Source organism: Notamacropus eugenii, chromosome 5 (genome assembly GCF_028372415.1).
Source record: "Notamacropus eugenii isolate mMacEug1 chromosome 5, mMacEug1.pri_v2, whole genome shotgun sequence".
NCBI classification, from domain to species: Eukaryota; Metazoa; Chordata; class Mammalia; order Diprotodontia; family Macropodidae; genus Notamacropus; species Notamacropus eugenii.
Genome location: NC_092876.1, coordinates 63,126,955 through 63,151,008, shown reverse-complemented (window position 1 = coordinate 63,151,008; position 24,054 = coordinate 63,126,955). Strand labels below are relative to the sequence as shown.

At 45.4% G+C, this 24,054-nt stretch overlaps 1 protein-coding gene across 2 annotated transcripts in view; it reads right to left on the bottom strand.

The window, feature by feature from the left end:
- EPHB2 (EPH receptor B2) overlaps nt 1–24,054 on the bottom strand; it is a 267,407-nt gene that overhangs the window by 159,811 nt on the left and 83,542 nt on the right. For both annotated transcript variants that reach the window (XM_072609234.1, XM_072609235.1), the window contains exon 3: nt 22,649–23,333. In XM_072609234.1, coding sequence (XP_072465335.1) covers nt 22,649–23,333 — 685 coding nt within the window. The remainder of the gene's footprint in view (nt 1–22,648; nt 23,334–24,054) is intronic.

Sequence of the window (24,054 nt, the reverse complement as noted above, 5' to 3'; positions counted from 1 at the left end):
ATAAATGGTCAAAGGATATGAACAGGGAGAGGAAGAAATTAAAGCTATCTATAGTCATACAAAAAAATGCTCTGAATCACTATTGATTAGAGAGACACAAATCAGAACAACTCTGAGGTACCCCATCACACCTATCAGATTGGCTAACATGACAAAACAGGAAGATGATAAATGTTGGAGAAGATGTAGGAGAGCTGGAACACTAATGCATTGTTGGTGGAGCTGTAAGCTGATCCAACCATTCTGGAGAGCAATTTGGAACTATGCCCAAAGGGCTATAAAAATGTGCATACCCGCTGACCCAGCAATATCACTTCTAGAGTTATATCCCAAAAAGATCATAAAAATGGGAAAAGGTCCCACATGTACAAAAATATTTATAGCAGCTCTTTTTGTGGTGACCAAGAACTGGAAATCAAGGGAATGCCCAACAACTGGGGAATGGCTGAACAAGTTGTGATATATAATGGAATACTATTGTGCTATAAGGAATAATGAACAGGAAGACTTCAGAAAGTCCTGGAAGGACTTATATGAACTGGTGCTGAGTGAAAGGAGCAGAACCAGAAATTTTTCTGGTAGACTTAGCCCATCACAGCAATGCAAGGACCTAAAACATTCCCAAAGGAATCTTGAGGTAAAAAATGCAATCTACATCCAGAGAAAGAACTGTGGAACCGGAACACAGAATGAAGCAGAATATTTTCTCTTGTGTTATATTTTGTTTTGTCTGGGTTTTTCTCATGGTTTCTCCCATTCATTTTAATTTTTCTATGCAACATGAATAATATGAAAATGTGTGTAACAAAAACGTATGTGTAGAACCCATATAAGATTGCATGCTGTCTTGGGGAGAGCAGGGGAAGGGAGAGGGAGACAACCTAAGACTTATGAAAGTGATGGTAAAAAACTGAAAACAAATTAATTTAGAAAAAAACAAAAAAAAGTGGGAGGGTCCTTGCCGTATAGAATGTTTGAGGTCGGAAGACCCTTACAACACAGAATATCAGAAGTGGAAGGGCCCTCAGAACATAGAATGTTTGAGGCAGAAAGATCCTGGAACACAGAATATCAGAGGCGTGAGGGACCTCTCCAGAATGGTTGGATCAGCTCACAGCTCCACCAACAATGCATTAGTGTTCCAACTCTCCCACATCTTCTCCAACATTTATCATCTTCCTGTTTTGTCATGTTAGAGGTGGGAGGGCCCTTAGAACATACAAAGTTAGAACACATAATGTTAAAGTTGGAAGGGATCGGAGAGATCATCTGAGATTCCCCTCCTAATTTTCAAGAGGTAAAAACTAAGTCCGAGAGAAGCTAATTAACTGCTAGTCAGCAAACTAGAAAGTGGAGGTTGGATTTCCAGGTGTGTGAGGTCTCTAGTCCACACACAGCATCTTCCAGCATACTGCACTCCTGGTACTTTCCTCCCACGTTTCCCTGCCCCCTGAAGATCTGCCTTCCCCAGAGCTGTGGGGCTTCGAAGGAGCCCTCTTCACCCTTCAGGTCCATGGCTATATCTGACCACTGACATCCTGTGTTCTCTTTCCACCTGTTTGTTATTTGCTTCTCATCCCACCCAAAGGATGGCAGGTGTTTCCTGCCATCTTATCAGACTAAGAAGTGGAGGCCCATAAAGCAGAAGGGATTTGACTAAGGTAAAATAGCATGTTAGTGACTGTCAGGACTTGAACCCACCCTGCTTGAGTCCTAGGCTCTCTCTACTGCATCACATCATTTTACAGCTATTTCCAATTTAACCTTAAATGGAAAAATAGTCTCACAAATGGGAAACCGATCAGGTTCCTGAAGCCCCCTTCTTGCCCTCTTATCGATAAGCAAGGGAGTCTTGTTTTGTACCTCAATCTTTTGTTTGCTAAGCCTCCTTTCACGTGAGGAACCAAGGTCCTGTTTGTGAATATAAACATGAACAAGGTCCCCGTCAACTCCTGTTCCACAAGGTCAGACCAGCAGCTAGAGAACCCCTGCCTTTCCCCCACAGAAGGACTCTGTCTCCAGAGCACTTGCCACTTTCCATGCCTTTTCTCATGCTGTGCCCTCTGCCTGGAATGCCATCTTTTCTGCTCATCTGTTAAAACTCAACTCAGATGTCACCTCATCCAGGAAGCCTTCCCTGTCTCACTTCTCCCCTTCCAATGATACTTAGACTGTGAAGGGCTCTCAGTTTTCTAACTCCCAGATATGCTTGTATCTCCACTGTCTACCAGAATGCCTGGCAAATAACAGGAGCTTAATAATACCTGCTGATTAACATTTAATAAAAAGAAGAAAGGGAGGGAGGGAGGGAGGGGAGGAGAGAGGAATAAGAGATTGATTATGGCCTTCTTTCCAGGAAAAAAAAAATCTTCTCCCAAGCAATTTCTAGGAATTCTGGTCAGTTTCACTGGGAAGGTATGTTCTGAGTCTTAGTCTTCCCATTTGTAAAGTGAAGGAAGTTGGAGCAGTCTCAAAGAACTCAAATTGCATGTTCTAAGGTCCTCCCAAATCTGGCATCCTGTGTTCTAAGGGCCCTCCCAGCTCTGACATCCTGTGTTCTAAGGGCCCTCCCAGCTCTGACATCCTGTGTTCTAAGGTTCCTCCCAGCTCTGACATCCTGTGTTCTAAGGACCCTCCTAGCTCTGACATTCTCTGTTCTGAGGTCTCTTCCTTCCCTTTCTGATGCTGTGCTCTGGTCCTGAGATGCTAACTTAGGAGCCTCATGGGGTGGGGGAGTCTCAGAAATCTTCTCCTGCAGACATCAGGCAATCACCTGGTCCCCTTCTTTAGTCTTTCTTCCAGGATCTGACAGGGATGGCCCCATCTGTTGGGCACCCTCCTCAATCCCCACCCCCCCCAGGACCTCCACCCCATCTCCTGTCCATTTCTTCCTCTCCTCCTTCCCCTCCTCCTCTAAACAGCTAATCTCCACAAAGCCCAGAGCCAGACCGGAATTACAAACAGGACCGGCTGCCAGTCCCCTGCAGCTCGCCGGGGCGTGGAGCGTGCTCAGTGTAGTTAAGGCAGGATTCAGTGTAGCCACCACCCTCTCCTCTCCCGGGCTCTAATTGGATTCACAACACGCAGAGGTCAGCAGAAACACAGGAGGAAGGAGAATCAAAGAGAAAAGAGGAGGGAGGGAGAAGGGGGGGAGAGAAAGAGAGGCATTCTTCACCTAGCAACAAAGACAGAAGGAAAAAAAGGGGGCTGCCCATCTGGAGGGGGAGGGAGGAAGAACTCAGGGAGGATGAGAAGGCTTCAGCTCCCCTCCTTTTCCCCAGATCCCCCACGGCTGGCTGAGTCCACATTCTCTTTCCCAGACACCTCGGAGATTCAGCCAGGTATCTTACCTGTGGGGGCAGGTAAGGGGCTGGGGTCCCTCCTACACCCTCACTAATTCTCTAATCCTGAGAGTCTTTCCTTTCCCCTCTGAGCCTCAGTTTCTCCATCCATAACATGAGGGGATTGGACTTATATCACCTCTAATGTCTTCCAACTCTAAATTTTATGAAAGCCACCGCATCCTTCCCTAGGATGGGTAGCCAAGTCATGTATCCATTCACTGAACTTGGAGTGAAGAAAGTTAGGTTCAAATCTGGTTTCAGACACTTTGTAGCTATGTGACTCTTCAAATCTGGTTTCAGACACTTTGTAGCTATGTCACTCTCTGAGCCTCAGTTTTGTCATTTGTAAAGTAAAATACTCCCTGAACTCCTTGTCCCAAGGGGCTGGTGCAGAGAAAATGAAACATCAACATGGGTTGTGACTCAACAGACATTTACTGAGTTTAAGTCCCAGTGGGATACAGGAAGGAATCAAACCTGGTCCTTGCAATAAAGATGCTCCAGAGTCTGGGTGGGGACACAACTCACAAGAAAACAATTAGTAAAACAAGGTAATGTTCTTCTTAGCCATGGGAATCCTAGGGGAGAGAGACTCCATCAAAAGGAAGTTGATTCAGGCTTCTTAGAATCAGCACAAATGCCAAGCTTCCCTATGTCCTTGGAAAAATTATCTCCTTGAGCCTTAGTTTCCTGACTTGTAAAATAAGCAGGTTATACTTGTTGGTCTCTAAGGCTGGTCCCAGTTCTACCATTTTACATTCTAGGGCTATAGGATCCCTTGAGCCCTTACAATGCTAACACAATATAATGTAAAGTCCTTCACGTGTCTAACATTAGGTTCTAAGGACCCTCCCAGCTGTGACATTCTGGGTTCTAAGGCCCCTTCTAGATCTAATATTCTTGGTTTTAAGTTCCCTCCCAGTCTTGATATCGTGTGTTCTAAAGGCCTTCCCAGTTCTGACACCCTGTGTTCTAAGGTCTTCCCATCTCCAACATTCTATGCTCTAAACATGGATCTTATAACACATGATATTAACTCCTCATTACAAGCAAATCTTCAAGCTTCAGGATGTGGTAGATTTGAGATCATTAACTGGAAAGAGAAAAGTGTTATAATCTTTATCCAGGGCTCTGAGCCTAACAATCTGCCTCTAACACCAGAGGTACCTTTCTGAAGAGAATGGGGAAGGGGCAGAGCCCATGTGATTCATGCGATCATCACCTCTACCCTTCCAAGTCAGTGGAAAAATGGGTAGGATGAGTGGAAGATGAGCCAGTGACTACAAAGCACAGCCCTCCTTGGCTTCTCACTTCAAACCATGGCCTTTGCAAATTTGAGAATACTGTTTTTCATCCATGAAACAGAAACATGATCCAAGGGAATTTGCTAATCAGAAAAAAAAAAAAGGTCCATGATCCTTTTAGTTCCATCTTGTCTCCCTGGGAACACAAATATCTCTCCCCCCACCATACACCCACATCATTCTACCTCACGTACACTCATGCATGCCTAAATCATGTACCATCCACATATACATACTGCATACAAACAGGCCAGAAACATAATGCCGCACATACCACATAAATGTATGTACTATATACATATCCCATACTGTCTATATAACACATGTGTGAACTATGTATCATATAACAGACACATGCATCATACACATCCCATATATACAAACAATACACATGTGTGTATACATATATATCTCGCCTCCATGAACACCATACATACATCATTTAAGCAGCCAAGTAGTGTTGTAGTAGAGTGAACCAGAAAGACCTGAGTTCGAATCCAGCCTCTGTGTGACCTTGAACAAATCTCTTAATCTCTGTCTGCCTCATTTTCCCCATCTGTGAAATGGGGAGAGTAATACTCTCAGGACAATTCCTAGGGTTGTTGTGATGATCAAATTAAAAAAATGATTATAAAGTATATTGTAAATCGTAAAGCGCTACATCAATGCTAGGTATGTGCCACGACTGTTATACTGTCATTATGGATCATCCACACACGTTACTGAACATACTAACCACATGAATGTGGTCCATGCATGCATATGTTGTCACATGTTATATGCCACTCATTTGCATCATGTAACATCCATATAGACTGCACATACTATTCATGTCCATATACCATCCATAAACATATTAGTACTGCCTACTCATGAATCATGTACCATCCACAGGATTACATCCCATACCCACATATCACGTACCACCTATGCATGTTACATACCCAAATCTCACCTCATGCATTCAGCCATCTCAATCCGCACAGCATTTACATGTGAATGCATACACCAGCCACATTCATTTCACACACACACCCTATACATTATGAACACAAACACAGAATGGAACACAGAAGCCACTCTACGGGATCTGCTGCACATCACACACAAAGAAGACACAAACATACAGGAACACACCATGGAATGCATAGGTCAGCCCAGAGAAGGACTCTGGTCCAGAGAGGCACAACGGGAACAGAACCTCCTTCTCCCTCCATTACGCACACGAGCAAGAGAGGAGGGAACAGGACTTATCAGGGGGGTTGCCAGGGAGACAAGATGTGGGAATCCAGCCACTTCCCCCCTCCTGGCAATGGATGCTGGATGGAGGATTGTTCTCCCCGAGATAAAAGGCCAATTACCACTTCGGGGTCTTGAGAATGTTGCTAATCAGATAGAGATTCCTTTTAGGGAGCAAGGAGGAAATATCGGTTCATGTTTCTCTGACATGAGCAGTCTGGCTCCCAGACAGGCACTCAGGTCAGGCTAGGCAAATCTCACTGCTAAGGAAAAATCTCCCTGTTGTTTGCCTGACACATGGGCTCGCCCTGGACAGACCACGGCTCTACTCTCAGGGAACGTAGCTGAGCGAGGAGCCAGAACAAAGACGCTCTGGGAGCTCCTTCTCCGGCAGCCCCACTGCAGGCTCCACATCTCCCATTCCCGCTGCCCCATGGTAGGCAACATACCTCCACCTTGCTGCCCAGTAGCTTTCCTGCATCCCACCTCCTCAAGGCAAGATGCTCTGAGGGAAAGAGGTCTAGGGAGTCAAAACACACCTGTGTGACCCTGGACAACTTATTTAAACTCATTGGATATCAGGTTTTCCATCTTGGGAATGGTAAAAACTGACATTTCCATAACACTCTTAAAGTCTGCAAAAGAGCTTCATGTAGATTATTCCATTTGCGTTTCATAACAGTTCATGTGAGACAGTGATGTGTATTATTATCCTCACATACAGAAGAGGAAACTGAGGCACAGAGAGGGAAGGCCACACAGTAAGATTTGAGTGTGTAACATGCATAGGTGGTATGTGATGTATGAGGGTGGGATGTTAGTAAGGAGGCAGAAGTAACTGACCAAAAGTCTACCAGACTCCAAATCCACTATTTACTCCACTATGGCATGATGGTCCAGATGGCTGCTCAAAGTCTCTTTCAGTTTCAAATCTTCTGATGCTATGACTTAGGTTCTTGTCTTCAACTCTACCACTGTGTGAACCTGAGCAAGTCACTCCCTTTTCCTAAGTCTCAGTTTCCTACTCCTTAAAATGAAGTTGTTAGTCTAGAAGAGGTTAGTCTAGAAAATGTAAGGGGCATTCCCATATCATTCAATGTTCCTAAAGGTGAGGAAGGATAGGAGTGTTTTTATTCTCATTTTACATATGAGAAAACTGAGACTTACAGAGAAAAAATGATTCATCCAAGGTGTCCTAGCTCTAAGAAAATAGTGATGAAAGGAGAATTCAAACCTGGTCTTCTGACTACAGGCTCAATGCTACTTTCACCATTCCACATGCCTTCTCTAAGATTCTTTCCTGTTCTGACATTCTATGTTCTAAGATTCCTCCCAGCTCTGGTACTCTGTATTTTAAGATTCCCTTTGTTTCTGACATTCTGTGTTCTAAGGGCCCTCCCAGCTCTGCTATTCTATGTTCTAAGAGTCCTTCTTCTCATCTGTAACATTCCTTTCTCTGAGGGAACCTTTCTAGCTCTGACATTCTATTACTCAATTATCAAATCTATTCTTGAGTTGTCTAAAGTGTGCTATGAAGCAGAGGAAGAACAGGGACTATTAGGTTCTAACAGGAAGGTTTAGAGTATGGATGGTACTGAAGTCATTTTTAAAGAATGATCTAAAAAATGGGATGCAAATACTGAAGCGGATTGGTTTTGGACCATTCTACATGGAAGAATCAATTGTACTAGGCAGGTAGGGCCATGGGATTTAGAGCTGAAAGGGACCTTAAAGATCGCTGGACTCTCTCTTTTTAATAGATTGGGAAAGCAAGGCTCAGAAGGAGAAGTGACTTCTCTAAAACTTCTCATAGAAGCTGTTAAGTAGCAGGGTGAGAATTTGAACCCAAAGTGCACGCCCATGCCCTTTCCACTATGATAGGTAATTTAGCATGAGGAGATAACCTGTTTGTTACCATATGAGATCATTATAAAGGGGACTGACTGATGATCTTCAATGTCCCTCCTAGGTATAAAAAAATTTATGATTCTAGGAAAATTGCAGGGAGAGAATCAAAGCTCAGCCTCCATATGTGGAAAACATCTGTCCAAATAGCAGCAGCCCAACCCACCGGTCACATTGGCCTCCTTAGTGTATCATCATCACCATCATCACCCTGAAGGTGAAATGTTACAGAAGCCCCAAGGAATGGGGTGAGGGCTGGAGAGAGACCACAAGAACACTGCGTCTGAGAATCAAGTGAGAGGAAGAGACAAAGCAAGTGACAGACTTCCCAATGATCCTCCCTCCTCCTAGCTCTTACTCAGCTTTAAACCAGTGTCTGCCAATCTGGCCTTTGGGAAAATATGGGAAACACCTTCCTCACAGTCAGGAGGGGATGTCATAGCCCCCATTTTACAGATAGGCAAACTGAGGCCCAGTTTTATCATCATCATAAAAGAACACACATCTCCACAGTACTTTAAAGTTGAGACAATGTTTTCCCTGAAACAGCAGCCAGATAATACAATCAGTCAGTCAATCAACAAACATTTGATAAATGTCTACTATGTGCCCGGCACTGTGCTAAGCACTGGGAAAACAAAAAGAGGCAGAAGAGAGACCCTGACCTTGAGGAGCTCACAATCAAATGAGAGAGACAATAAAGAAAGAAATATATACAAAGCTATCGACAGGATGAACAGGAAATGATCACAAGAGCGAAGGCACTGGAATTAAGATGGAGTGGAGGGAAGACTTTCTGTAGAAGGTGAGATTTTAGCTGGGACATGAAAGGAAGTCAAGGAGGTGAGCAGTCTGAGCGGAGGAGGGACAGCATTTCAAGAAGGGAGGATGGCCAGAGAGGGACAGCAGAGCTGAGAGATGGAGGGTCTTGTTCTTGGAACCACCAGGGCCCGGTGTCACTGAATGGAAGAGTACATGGTGGGGAGGAAGGTGTAAAAAGACTGGAAAGGGAGGACCAGGCTAGGTTGGGGAGGGCTTTGAAAGCCAAACAGAACATTTTGTATTTAATCCTGGAGACAATAGGGAGGAAGTCACTGGAATTTATTGGGGGGAGAGGGTTTGACATGGTCAGACCTGCACTTTGGGAAAATTACTTTTTATACTTCTACTACTACTTTTTTCAAACCAGACTTCTGATTTCAGCGATTTAAGGAGCTCCCTCCAGGTGGAGCCTCCCTCTCCCAGTACAGGCAGGCAGGCAACTTACAGTCTTAGAGAGTTACCCAGAATACTGAGGAGTTGGGTGACTTGCCAATAAATGTCAGAGGCTGTGACCTTGAGTGAGTTAGGGATCTCAGGAGGGATTAAAGCAGGCCCAGTTCTTGAGAGATGGAAGTGACCTCAGAGAGCAAATAAAATCTCTTCATGAAAAGTGCTATATAAAATGAGTTGCCATCATTATCATCCTCATTATTTGTCAAATAGAAATATATATACATATATATACACACACATGTATATGTGCATACATACATATATGCACATATGCATATACACATACATATATATATACACACATATCACATATATAATCTCGAGATATACCCTGTTGCCCCTCCCCTGACTTGCTACAGATAACAGGCAACAAGAGAACAGTATGAAAGTCTTATTACACTTAGAAGATACCAGCATGTTGATAAATTGATAGATGGTTCAAACTGGAAGTGATCTTAGAACATAGGATATCAGAGCTAGGAAGGAGCTTAGAATAGGGAATGTCTGAAATGGAAAGAACCTTAGAATGTAGGATGTCAGAAGTGAAAGGGGCCTTAGGCTAGAAAGAATCTAATAATGTCACCCAATCCAAATTCCTCATTTTACAAATAGGGATACTGAGGCCTTGAGTGAGGGGCTGACCCTGGCCAAGGTCACAGTCTCCAGAGCAGCCAGACACTCAGGCCACAGGACTTTTCAATCCAATGCTCTTGCCACATTCACCAAACTGTAGATTAATGGTGTTTGTGAAAATATGTGGGGGCTCCTTTGGTGGGAGGGAAGGCCAGGTAAATAGGCATGCCATGCAAATACCTCCTGTAATTAAAAAACGTGTGAGGATCGACCAAGAGCAGGGACATGAAGGCCTTTTTGGAGAGAAAGCAAGCTGCTGCTCCTGCAGAGGCCCAAGGTGCTTCAGGCTCCCAGCCCCATAACGTTGCACAGCCCCAGCTCTTTCAGGCCCTGGGTCCCTGGGCAAGGGTTAATTTGCATGGCTGTCACAAACACATTCACACCCAGAGACATACACAGCCTCACACACTCTTTCCTAAAAGAGACAAACACTCATTTAAATAACACTCAAGTCAAACTGTGGAAGACGAGGATGGGAAGAAATCTCAGTTGAAGCAGAGAGCCAGTTCTTCCCCTGCCTGGCTTGTTTCTGACTTCTGCCTTGAACTCTCAAATAGACCTTGGGCAGGTCACATAGTAAATACTCCTAATAAAGGGGACAATAATAGCTCATGTTTCTACAGGGCCCTACTGTCCTACAGAAAGCCTCTATATGCATTATTTCAAGTGACCCCCAGGCAGCATTCTGGCGCAGGGGATGAGCTAAAATAGCACTAAGACTTTGGGGACACCCTGGGAAGCACTTCAAGGTTTGCAAAAGGTATTCCACTCCTTATCATATTTGATTTCCCCAATGATCCTGTAAGAGAGGTGCTAACCAGCAGTGTCCCCATTTAGCAGATGAAAAAGTTAAGTGACTTTCCCAGGGTCACTCAGTGTGCAAGAAACAAGAGGCAGGAGTTCATCCAATTCCTAAAACCCACTGTACTCAAAGTGGTTTGTGAAGCCCATGGTTCTGGCCTGGACTCCCATCATTAACTCACAGTGTGACCTTGGCTGAGATGTACATTCTCTCTGGGTGTGGCTCCCCTCCCTAAGACACTGGAAATCACCAGAGGTCCAGGGATGGAAAGATGATACAAGAGACAAGGGCTGGGTTTGGGAGTCAGAAAAGCCGGGGTACAAGACTCTTGTACTTATTAGTTGTATATCCCTAGGCAAGTCATTTCACCTGTTACTGCCTCAGGCAACTTCCTAGGTCTTATCTGGTAAGCCACCAGGCAGCAGAACACATAGAATGGTGGGTTCAAAAGTGTCTGGAGATAGTGGCTGCGGGACCCTGGACAAGTCATCAGTTTCCTTAAGTTTCCTTGAGTGTAAAATGAGGATACCCACTCCTCACCCCCACCCAAGGGTTGTTGTCAACATCAAAGAAGAGAATATTTGTGAAGTGTTTAGTTCATTGTCTGTCACAAAGTGGCCAGTGAATAATACTTGTCTTCCTTCCTTCCTTCCTTCCTTCCTTCCTTCCTTCCTTCCTTCCTTCCTTCCTTCCTTCCCTCCCTCCCTTCTTCCTTCCTTCCTTCCTTCCCTCCTTCCTTCCTTCCTTTCTTCCTTCCTTCCTTCCTTCCTTCCTTCCTTCCTTCCTTCCTTCCTTCCTTCCTTCCTTCCTTCCCTCCTTCCTCCCTTCCTTCCTTCCTTCCTTCCTTCCTTCCTTCCTTCCTTCCTTCCTTCCTTCCTTCCTTCCTTCCTCCATCCCTCCCTCCCTCCATTCTTCCTTCCTTCCTTCCTTCCTTCCTTCCTCCATCCCTCCATTCTTCCTTCCTTCCTTCCCTCCTTCCCTCCTTTCCTCCCTCCCACCCTCCCTCCCTTCCTTCCTTCCTTCCCTCCCTCTCCTCCCTTCCTCCCTCCCTCCCTCCTTCCTTCCCTCCCTCCTTCCTTCCCTTCTTCCTTCCTTCCCTCCTTCTTTGCTTCCTCCCTCAAACGTGCACACACACACACACAACACAGAACGTTTCTGTACTGATGATAGGATAGTCAGTCCACAAACATTTACAAAGCACATTCGATGTGCCAATCATTGTCCTAAGTGGAGGGGATACAAAGGAAGGCAAAGAGAGGGCACTGGCTCTCCAGGTTCTCACACTCCAGTCCTCCAGGAGAACTGCACATGGCCATAGCTGTACAAGTTCTCAGTGGAAGCCAACCTCAGAGGGAAGGGACTCTGGGAGGGGAGGAGACCCCCAGAGAAAGGTCCCCTGCTGAAGGAGGTTTGGAACAGTCATGAAGGAAGCTGGAGGGGAAAAGGTGCGTGGGATGCCAGAAGCACAAAAAGCAGGGAGGTGGAGCGTTGCGTGTTAAGAACAGCCAAGTTGGCCAGCGGGCTGCATCACAGAGCACAAGGAGAATAAAGTAGAAGACTAGAAAGGCAGGAAAGGGCCAGGTCGGGAAGGGTGTTAAGTGTCGAAAGGAGGAGTTTATGTTTGATCCTGAAGGTGACAGCCAGTCCCTGGTGTTCCCCAAGTTGGGCTTTGACACAGCTCACTGATGGAGGAAAATCCCTTTGGCAGCTGAGTTGAAAACGGACTGGAGCGGAGTGAGACAAGCCAAGGAGATCCCTAGGAGGATGCTGGGATGGCCTAGCTGTCATGTGATGAGGGCTTGTACCAGGGCGGCTGGTGGCTGTGGGAGTGGAGACAGAGGGACATAGATGAGACAGGCAGAGGTCAGAGAGAATTTCAGGTAGGCACCTCACCTGAAAATTATAACTTTAGCTACATCTGAGAGCACAGGCATCGAACATTCAGCCTGCCTGAGCCAGATTAAAACGTACTGGGGAAAGCTAACACAATAAATAGCGATACATAGAAAACAATTACACCGTAAAGTTAAGTCACCAGCTAGCGATCCACTGGCTGGGATTCTTATTTATGGTATACTGGTTCCCATTAATGTTGGAATCTGACACTACTGATCTTGGCCCTGAGAAGTTAAAGTGTCTTGACCAAGATTGCTAGACCAGTTTGTACAGGAGTTGGGGCTCGAACCTGGGTCTTTTTGGGTCTGAGGTCCATTCTTTATCCACTATCCATTTTTCCACTGGAGTAACAGTCATAAAATGCATTGCATACCACTATATAACTGTCAGCTCTTCAACGGCAGTGTGTCTTTATATATACATATATATATATATATATACACATATATATATGTATGTATGTATATATTATGATGTCAATTCTCTCTGGATCTCAGTTTTCTTCTCTATAAAATGGGGATAACACCAGAACCTCACAAAGCTATTAGGAAGAAACTGGTAAACTTTAATTCCCCAAAGAAATAGGAGCTATTAGGAGCATCTGTGGTACAATGGTAAGCGCCCCCCACCCCTTGCCGTCCCCACCTTTGGTATTAGAGCATCCTGGTAAATTCTCTTTCCTCTATTCAGTCCCTGCATGACCTTCAACTTTTCTAGGACTCAGTTGTCTTATCAATAAAAAGGAGTCTGGACTAAGGATCTCTAAGGTCCTTTCCAATGGGACCCTCCAAGTTCCCCCCAATGGATCTGAAATGGGAACAAGGTAAGAGAAACCACTCATTAGGAAAGAGAGAATTGGGTCTGTACCAGGCAGCAGCATGATAGAGTTAATTATGAAAAATGTTAAAAGGATCACAAGTGAGTTTGTGAGTGACAGGGACAATGAAAGAGACTTTGGAAGGCAGGGAGGGGCTGGGCACCAGTAAAACCGAGCCTATTCCAGCTGCAGCCCATGCCTTGTTATTTTTCCTTCTTTCCCGGTGGATTGCTAACTGCTTCCAAATCCTGTTGTGTTACCGGCTCAGAATGGCTTAGGACTGTTGAAATGCATAAACGTCCTCAATAAATAGCCCCCCTCTTTCTCTCCAGATCCCTGGCTTCTTGCATGAGCTGAAAAGCCCAGTGGAGAGACTGACTGGGAACCTTCCCCAGCTATTTATGGCTGTGTTTGGAGGGCACGAAGGCAATGAGGAAGCTCTCGTTAAAATCTATTACCAAGCCAGCCTTTCCAACTTGGACCGTGTTAGGTGCTTTTCAGGGACTAGATTTTCTTCCAGGTTCCTCCCTCTCCCTCACACTGCACCCCTCTCCTCTCCATCCAGGCAAGGAGGAGCTGCTTGTCTTCACCCAGAAGGGTACCTGGGGAGCATTGAATCCAACCCTCTCATTTTACAAATTTGCAAGCTTAAGTCTGAAAAGCAAAGTGCCTGGAGACACCGAGATGGAGTGGAAATTGAATTCAATTTAATTAAGGGCTTGCAATGTCTTAGATACTTCTAGGTGAATGACCCTGGTCAAGTCACTTAACTGCTCTATGCCTCAGTTTCCTCATCTGTGAAACAAGGGGTTTGGACCCAGTGGCCTCGAATGTCATCCTATACATTGGGCACCAAGGTCACAAAGACAACAGGGACACAATTCCTGCTGTCCAAGAATGTCATTCTATTGGAGGGGATACAAAATACACATAGGCAAGCTCCCTGAAAACAAGACATGCTGTAATTATTTTTTAAATTTTGTATTTCCAGGGCCCAGCAAGGTACTATGAATATAATGCAAAGTAGGAAGTAAAGGGGGCTAGGGAGAGTTTCAGACAAACTACTCTGGGAAAATGTGGTCAGGGAAAGGTCATATTTAGCTGGCATTTGGGGGTTGGGTGTGGTGGTTAGTTAGAAGGGACTTCATAGGATATACCTGGAGGGAACAGGATACAAGAAGGCAGCCTGGGGGACTGCGCAAATGTCCAGAGGTAGGAGATAGGTTAAGCCTAAGGAATAAATAGGACAAGAGTACAGGGCAAGTATATAAAGGGGAGTAATCTGCACTAAGGCTCTGAATATAGATTGGAACCACAGTGTCAGGGACCCTGAATATTAAGCTATGGAGTCTGGATTTTCTCCTATAACCCAATGGCTCTCAAAGAGTAGCTAGTTAGTGCAGTGACTAGAGCATCATGCCTGGAATCAGGAAGACCTGAGTTCAAATCTGGCCGCAGACACTTACTAGCTGGGTGACTCTGGGTAAGTCACTTGACCCTGTTTGCCTCAGTTTCCTCTTCTGTAAAGTGAGAAGGAAAATGGCTCTCAAACTTTTCAGTCTCAGGACCCCTCTATACTTTCAAAATTATGGAGGACCTCACAAAAGTTTTAGTTTATATGGATTTTACAGTATTAGTAAGGAAAACATTTTAGTATTATTATGAAAATATTTTTGACCTTGAAGACCACCTGAAAGGATCTCAAGGACCCCAAGAGGTCTCCAGACCACACTTTGAGAACAAACTGCTGTTGACAATAGGGAACCAAGGAAGATTTTTGAGCTTGGTAGTATTAACAGTCAAAGCTGTGCCTTTAGAAGATTATTTTGCCAGCTGTGTGGAGCATGGATTAAGGAGAAGAGAAGTTGGAGGCAGAGAGACCCATTCAGAGACTGGACTTATTTTGTTTGGATGGAGTCATTTGCATGTTGGCTTCTTCATTAAAACGAAAGCTCCTCAGAGGCTGAACTGTTTTTGCCTTTCTTTGGATCCCCAGCACTTAGCACAGTATCTGGTATATCTGGCGTTTAATAAATGCACATTGACTGACTAATGTGGAAATATGTTTCACATGATTGTACATGTATAACCGATATCAGACTGTATGTAGCATCTTGGGGAGGAAGGAGAAAGGAGAGGGAGAAAAATTTGGAACTCAAAATCTTATAAGAAAAATGAATGTTGAAAATTGTCTTTACATATAATTGGAAAAAAATAAAAGACTTTTAAAAAATAAAAGCTTGTTGACTTGACTAAGACAATAGTTTAGGCAAGATGTGAGGAGGACTGAAATGAAGGTAATGACTGTGTGCGGGGAGAGAAAAGGATGGATAGAGATGATGTGGAAGGAACATGAATGGGACTGAGCAGATGGAAGGAGGAAGACTAAGGAAGAGTCACTGCCAATCTTGAGCTTTGAAAGTTTGGGTGATTTGCGAGGATGGCAGCATCATCAATAGAAATAATGAACTTGGGAGACTGGGCAGATTTGGGGATGGGGGTTGGGGGCAAGATGATGAGATCACTTTCAGATGTGTTGAGTCTTAGTTTCCAGGTGGCATCTAGGTAGAGATGTCCACGAAGCAGTTAAGAAGTACAAGACCAGAGTTCAGAGTCGATATTTGGGCTGGATAGAGCTGAGAGGGACCTACCTGTATAGAGGAAACCAGGGGAGGAGATGAGATCACCCAAGGATAGAGGAAGAAAGAAAAGGTGCCAGGGCTTCCACCCTTAGAGGGTTGGAGGAGGTCACTGGTTGGCAAAGGCCACTGAGGGGGGATTAAGAAGACCACTGGAGCCAGAGGGAGAAGAATATGCAGGAAGATACAATGGTCAGTGCTGTGGAAATCTACGGAGAGGTCAAGGAGTCTGAGTCGTGAGGAAAAAACCACAGAATCCGAAGGGTAAGAGGTCACTTATTTCTGAGCATTTTTCAGTAGAGAGGTAGAATCAGGTGTCAGACTGCAGGGAGATAAACAGGGAATTGTGGGTGGTGAAGAATTAGAGACAAATAGACACAGGCTTCCCTTTGTAGTAGGAAGAGAAAGAATTTAGTTGGGTTTAAATTCTGACCCTGCTACGTACTACTTTGGGTAAGACATCTCAGAGCCTCAATTTCCCCATTTGTAAAATGAGTTAAATGACAGAATCTCTAGAGTCCCTTCCTGCTCTAAATCCTATGACTTAATTTTCTTGCCAGGGCATGGTTTGATTTGGTTCTTAAAAGGAGGCCCTGCTTACTACCCAACTTGGAAGCCAGGGAAAAACTGTGGGCCACGTACACAGGGATCACATGAGGAATTCTGGGCTTGCTGGTCTCTTCTACCTCGGACATTTTATATCTAGTTAGTCAGTCAGTAAGCATTTTAAAAAACTCTACTACGTGCCAACATGCGGGCAGATGAGTGCATGCAAAGCATCAACCATTACAGGAAAAGCCTTTTGTGGGAGCGTCAGAGCTCAGCCTTGAAAGCAACTCAGGATTCAAAGAGGTTGAGGTGAGCAGGGATGGCTTCCCTGGTCTAGGAGACAGCCTGTGCAAAGACGGGAATGTGCAGAGATGTACAGCACATCGTGAAAAGGAAGTAGGAGAGCTTGACTGGAATACAGACCACATAAGGGGAGGGAAAGTAACCACTATGTGCCTGGCACTGTTATCAGCCCTTACATATATTATCCCATTTAATCTTCAAGACAATTCTGAGAGCTAGCTGCTTCTTCGATTACCATTTTATAGAGGAGGAAAGTGAGGCAGACAGAAGTCATTTGACTTGCCCGACAGCCTGAGGCCAGATTGGAACTCAGGTTTTTTTGACTTGAGGCCCAGTGCTCTATCCACTGAACCACCTAGCAATTCAAAATGAATGCAGAAAGGAAGGCTGATATGAGACTATGGAGTGCTCTTTAAGTGATAAGCAGAGAGGCTGACATTTTATTCTAGAGAGAATAGGGGGCCACAGAAGATTCCTGAGTAGAGGAGTGAACTGGTTAGAACTGGGTCTTAGAAAAAATGAATTTGGCAAATGTGTGGAAGATGGATTAGAGGAAACTGGACACCAGAAGTCCAAGGATGAGGCTGTGGCAAAAGTCCAGGTGTTTGGTGATGAAGTCTGGGGCTAAGGGGGTGGTGGTGGTGGAGTGAGATGAAGAAGGATTCACTAAAGAAGGAGCTCTTAGCCATTTTTTTGTCTTGTAAACCCCTCAGGCAGCTCGATGAACCCTGGGAGCCCTTCTCAAAGTCACAGCATTTAGTGCATAAAATAAAATACATGATTGCGGAGGAAACCAAATATATGAAATGAAGTTAGCAAAATAGAAAAAAGAATAAATTCATAGACCTCAGACTATTAACTCCTGGACTAAATGGTCTTTAAGGTCCCATCCAGCTTCCGGGTACAATTGAGATAGACATAAGGAGGAAAAATGAGGATTTTTTCTCTTCACTAAAATTTCTCTGACGACTGACTCTCCCTTCACCCTTGCTGAAGGCAACATCTGGGAGCTCCTGGGATATCTGATCATCTGCCCACTGACACCTCTCCCACCCCTGGCTGGACAGAAATTTCTAGGAAAAGTACATAAGCTGGAAGGAAGAGGTCACCACACTCCCACTGAGCATTCCAATTTGCACCTACTCCTCCCATCTTTTCCTCTCCTCCTCCCTGGGCCAGTTGGCTCACTCTTAGACTGACCTGTCTCCCCACCTCCAGGGTTACACCAGGAGACATCAAACGGGAAACTTGGAAGGGCTCTTAGGATACAGGACTGCCAGAGTTGGCAGGTATCTTAGAATACGGAATGTGGGGAGGCTCTTCAAATATAGAACACTGAAGTGGACCAGAACTGGCAAAACATGATGAGATATGGAATGTTGGAGCTGCAAAGTCTCTTCATACAGAATGTAGGCATGAGAAGGGCTCTTAGAATGTAAGATGCAAGAGAGAGAAGGGTTCTTAGAATCTGGAGCGTTAGAACACAGGGTGTTACAGCACTGTGCTCCTTGGGCTGCTGGAGGAAGGAGATAGAAATGGGAGGAGGGAGGGAGGTGCAAAGACAAACCAAAGCCTAAAGGAAGTAACCTTCATAGCTGTGATGGGTGGACTGCAAGGAACAGAGGAGGGGAAAAAAAACCAAGAAGTCAAAGGGAATAATAAGAGAAGGAGGCAGACAGAGACAGGAAGAGGCAAATGCAGAAAGAGAGACAGAGAGAGACAAACAGTGAGAGACAGAGGCAGAGACAGAGACAGAAGCAGAGAGAGACAGAGAGAGAGAGAAGAGAGAGACATAGACAGACAGACAGAGACAGAGACAGAGATACAGAAAGAGAGAGAAACAGAGAGAGACAGAGGCAGAGACAGAGACAGAAGCAGAGTGAGACGGAGAGAGAGAAGAGAGAGACAAAGACAGGAGAGGAGAGAGAGACATAGACAGACAGACAGAGACAGAGAGGGACAGAGACACAGAGAGAGAGAGAGAAACAAAGAGAGAGGCAGAGGCAGATGCATGCGCGCGCACACACATACACACACACACACGGGGAGACAGAGAGAGAGAGAGAGAGAGAGAGAGAGAGAGAGAGAGAGAGAGAGAGAGAGAGAGAGAGAGAGAGAGAATGAAATAGTATTTGAAGAGAAACCCAAAGGCTCATTGACATAAAAATCTAAGTTGCAGCCTATGAATGAACACTTGGCTCTAAGTGTCCTGTGTTGGCCACAAACCCCTCTCCCTATCCACGGTAAACATAAAGAAATCCCATCCCAGCTCCAATAGAATCTCGACACTCAGGCTTGTGTCAGTTTTTTCTCCAGATCAGTCATAGCTTCTGGCTCTCTTTTGGAAGAGGCAGGGCCCAGGAAGTGAGGCTCACTATTGGAGAGGGAAGGCATGCTCATGGGAGAAGGATTCCCACAGCTGCTGGTGTGGGGAACCGCTGTACTGATTCCACAGGGGGCATAGGGGAGAGAACTAGACACAGACAGAGACAGATGGGGAGACAAAGGAAGAGAGAGACAGACAGTCTAAAAGAGGGAGGATCAAAGGAAGACCGAGATACAGAGAAAGAGACAGACAAGAAAACGTGGATGGAAGATAAGAGAGACACGGAAAGGGACAAAGAGGAGAGAGGAAGAGAAAGACGTATACACCCTCATGCCCACTTGAGACAGAGAAACAATAGATGGAAGGAGGAGGGAAGAAAGGAGAGGAAGAGGAAGAGAGAGAATGAGGGATGGAGGGAGGAAGAGACAGAGACAGAAAGAAAGACACAGAGAAAGACTAAGAAAATTCACACAAGGAAGAGAAAATTAACATAAAGAAGAGAGACCAGTCTCATCCTCTTTCCGCATTATCAGCTTTGCTTAAAGCTCAAGAGATATCAGTGCTGGACCTCCATACACTACAGCACCTAAGACCAGAGTGAGCCCCTACAGGAGGGCTGGAATTTCAAGGTATCACGCAGGAGGGTGGGTGGGGAAAAAGAGACAAACGCTGAATGGGACTGGAGAGGGGGAGAGGGGATTGATTATTTATAAATTGTTAGATCATTCTTCAAGGTCATCTTTACCATACCCCTCATTTTCCAAGGGAGGAAACTGAGGCTATGGGAGAGGAAATGACTTATCCAAAGTCACAGAGCTATAAGAAGTAGAGGTATTTTTGCTTCACCATAGAACATGTTCCTGGGAGATATTCCCTAGGTCCTAGGAGCTCTATCATACAAATCTCATTCCCAAAAGGGCCCTAAAAAGGAACTTGCCCATCAACTATAGATGATCATTGATCCCCCTCCCCTGCCTTGCCATGTACCAGGCTGCTGTGAGCCTGCAGCGTGAGCACAGGGATGGCCCACAGAAGAAGATGTGTCTGCATGGCCACTTGGGTGCAATGGAATTAACCAGATTCAGATTCCAAAATGCAGGTTTGGAAATCAAAAGAGCTAATATAATAGAAAGTGCTTTGCAACCTTAAAGTAATATGTAAACGTCCCCCCAGCCCTGACATTCTCTGTTCTAAGGGCCCTCCCAGCTCTGACATTCTCTGTTCTAAGGGCCCACCCAGCTCTGACATCCTGTGTTCTAAGGGCCCTCCCAGCCCTGACATTGTCTGTTCTAAGGGCCCTCCCAGCTCTGACATTGTCTGTTCTAAGGGCCCTCCCAGCTCTGACATTGTCTGTTCTAAGGGCCCTCCCAGCTCTGACATTCTCTGTTCTAAGGGCCCTCCCAGCTCTGACATCCTGTGTTCTAAGGGCCCTCCCAGCTCTGACATTGTCTGTTCTAAGGGCCCTGCCAGCCCTGACATTGTCTGTTCTAAGGGCCCTCCCAGCTCTGACATTCTCTGTTCTAAGGGCCCTCCCAGCTCTGACATCCTGTGTTCTAAGGGCCCTCCCAGCTCTGACATTGTCTGTTCTAAGGCCCCTCCCAGCTCTGACATTGGATTAAAAGGCCTCTCCTAGTTTTTACATTCTTTGTTCTCAAGTCTTTCCCAGTTCTGAAATTCTTGTTTTTAAGACACCTCCAAATTTTGACAGTCTACATTCTAAGGTTCGTACTGATTGTAATATTTCATTTACCCTTTCTAGATAATAAATTCTCTGTTTTAAGGTCCTTTCCAGCACTGATATTCCGCCTTCTAAAACCATTTTAACTTTCACATCCCATAGTCACACATTTTATCATCTAAAAGGGCCTTCCAATGCTAATATTCTGTAAAAGAATGGTCTAGAACAAGTTGGAGACAGGTGGAGACTTCACAGCCTTTGGGAAGCCCCTTCCAGCTCAGCAATCCTTTGGGTTCCTGAAAAGGCCAGATATAAATGGACCAGTGCTGGGTTAGCAAATATTCTGATGGGGAAAAAGGAGCTGTCTGGGGGCCTCCATGCAGGACATAAAACCAACAGAAAAGGGACTAGGAAGGAGTGAGTGAGTGAGTGAGAGACTGGGATGAGAACAAGGGAGGGGGGAGTATGCACGGTGTGAGGAAGTCAGGTCACAGGGTCTGTTTTCCAGCCATAGGCTCTGGGAGGCCCCACATCTGGGCAGCTGTTTCATAGGTTGCACTCGTGGGCTGTGTGGCTCTGCACTCCCCTAGCTCATTAATCACGCCATAGCCAGCAATCAGCACTCACATAGGGACAGCTGGCTCAAAAACTGCCCCTCTAGGGGGGCTCTGGGCCAGCATGGGAGTAGGGGGACTAATCAATTTTCCTTGATTAGGAGCCACCAGGTGTTAAAAGAGATTCTAGCTGTCGATTTTCTCTTGGTATTGTCTCTCCCATCAGACCCTCCCTTTTCATTCCCTTAAATGGGGAAACAAAAATTGAAATCAAGAAACTACAGTCACAGAATGTCAGAACCAGAAAGGACCCTAAACTGTAAAGTGTCAAGAGGCAGAGGGATCTGAGAGCAAAGAATGTTGGGACACCAAATATTGGGTCAGGAAGGTTCCTTAAGTTATGGAATGTCAGAACTGGGAGGGCCCTTAGAACACAGGATGTCAAAGCTGGGAGGGCCCTTAGAACAGACTATGTCAGAGCTGGGAGGGCCCTTAGAACCCAGGATGTCAGAGCTGGGAGGGCCCTTAGAACACAGGATGTCAGAGCTGGGAGGGCCCTTAGGACACAGGATGTCAGAGCTGGGAGGGCCCTGAGGACACAGGATGTCAGAGCTGGGAGGGCCCTTAGGACACAGGATGTCAGAGCTGGGAGGGCCCTGAGGACACAGGATGTCAGAGCTGGGAGGGCCCTTAGAACACAGGATGTCAGAGCTGGGAGGGCCCTTAGGACACAGAATTTCAGAGCTGGGAGGGCCCTTAGGACACAGAATTTCAGAGTGAAAGGCACTGTAGAATACAAAAGCCTGATGTTGGACAGGGGCCTTTCACTCTGATATTCCCTGTTCTCTGGGTCCTTCCACCTTAATATGTTATGTATTTAGAAACAAAGTAGATGCCCATCTAATGAGGAATCGCTAAGCAGGAATATAACGGAATTACCCCGCACCAACTATAAAGAGATGATGAATGTAATCCTGATCAGAACCAGTAATACAGTATACACAACATGCCAACACTCAATGTTCTCAGTTGACTTCCAACTGAGTGTGACCTCATCACAGACCAATTGAAAGAGCCAAGGCTTCCTGACAGAGAGCAGAAGTCTGACCCCTTCCATTAACCAACACCCACACAGTGTCCTGAGGAGTAACTGAGGCTAGGGTACGGAGAATGTGGCATCTCTCTGCCATTGAATCAAATCCTGAGGCACCAGAGAAGAAGCTATTTTAACCTTTCTCCTTTGTCCCCATCATCAACCCACTCTAGCAAAAGGAGAACTGGCCCACTCCAAGAATCAACCCACACCAGAGACCAAGAATCAGTCCATTCCAGAGGCAGCAAAATAGAGTTAACCAAGGGACAAACAAAAAATGCATTCCATTACCTCGGCAGGTGGTCCCATTCTCCACAGATTCGTAGCCAGCTTTGCACATACATCTCCCGATGGGCACCAGCCACTCCCCATCCCCATTGCAGTAGAGCTTAATGGGAACGTCTACCTCTTCAGCATTTGGGATGCAGGTGCCCCGGGCGGCCACCAAAGATGTGCTCTCAGCCCCGGACAGGGTCTCCTGGAAGACAGCCCCATTCTGGATCACACGGGGGCACTTGCGGTAGAAAACACGGACAGCAATGAGGGACATGCAGCCCCCATAGTCTTGAAAGGCTAGGTAAAAGCCATTCCTGGAGACAGGCCCAAAGCTCCGAACTTCCGTGTTAATTTTCATCACCCTTCCCCCAAGATCCACCTGGGAAAAGCTTTCATCTGCTGCAATCGTATCCACTTTGACCCATGGGTTCTCCATCCAGTTGGGAAAGGTTTTGGTGGCCGAGTCAAAGTCGGCTTCATAGTAATAGAGGTTGAAGGTCTCCTTGCAGGAGCCGGGGACATTGGGGATGCTGCTACAGTCCCGGACTGAGAACTTCATCTCCACATGGATGCGCTGAGCTCCTCGTCTCCGGATGTACCTGGTGCGGAGCCAGTTGTTCTGACTAGACTCGAAGACATTGCACACCTGATAGGTCCGGATGGTGTTCATGTTTTCATTGTACCCACTCACTTCCTCCCACTGCACGCAGGACACAAAGGGAGACATCAAATTAATTAACATCTGTTAATTATAAATTACATACTGTTTATATATACATAATTTATACATAAATTATAAATAATATATGAGATATAATATATAAATATATTATAAAAATAAATCATAAAATAAACAAGGAGTGGAGATCTATGGAGCCACTAGACTACGGGGTTCTCAAGGTGTCTAATAAATAACAGATCTTGGGAAGTCAGGCTAAAAACGTGACTGAAATGTCCATGTTCTTTCATTCAGGGATCCCATTACTAAATATATTCCCTGAGGAGATCAAAGGCAGGAAGAAAAGTCCAATGTACACTAAAACGTTCTGTCCTTGTAGCAAAAAATCAAACAAAAACAAATAAACAAACCAAAAAACCTGGGGAAAAAGGGGGCATCCGTAGAATGAGGCTAAACAAATGGATACGTATGAATAAAAATGAAATATTACTGTTCCACAAGAAACTATAAAGGTATCCTCGAAGCCTTAGTGCTAAGCCTTTTAACTAAGACTTTGGAGAGCTCTGGTATATGACGAACTCAGACGATCATGGGAAGACTTATATGAACTGATGCAGAGTGAAAGAAGAAGAACCAGGGAAATAGCATATAAAATGACAACACCATAAACAAAGCAAAGACAAAACAGCGCTGAGTCTGCGTCACTATCATGATCAAGTCTGTTTCTGGAGAAGAGCTGACA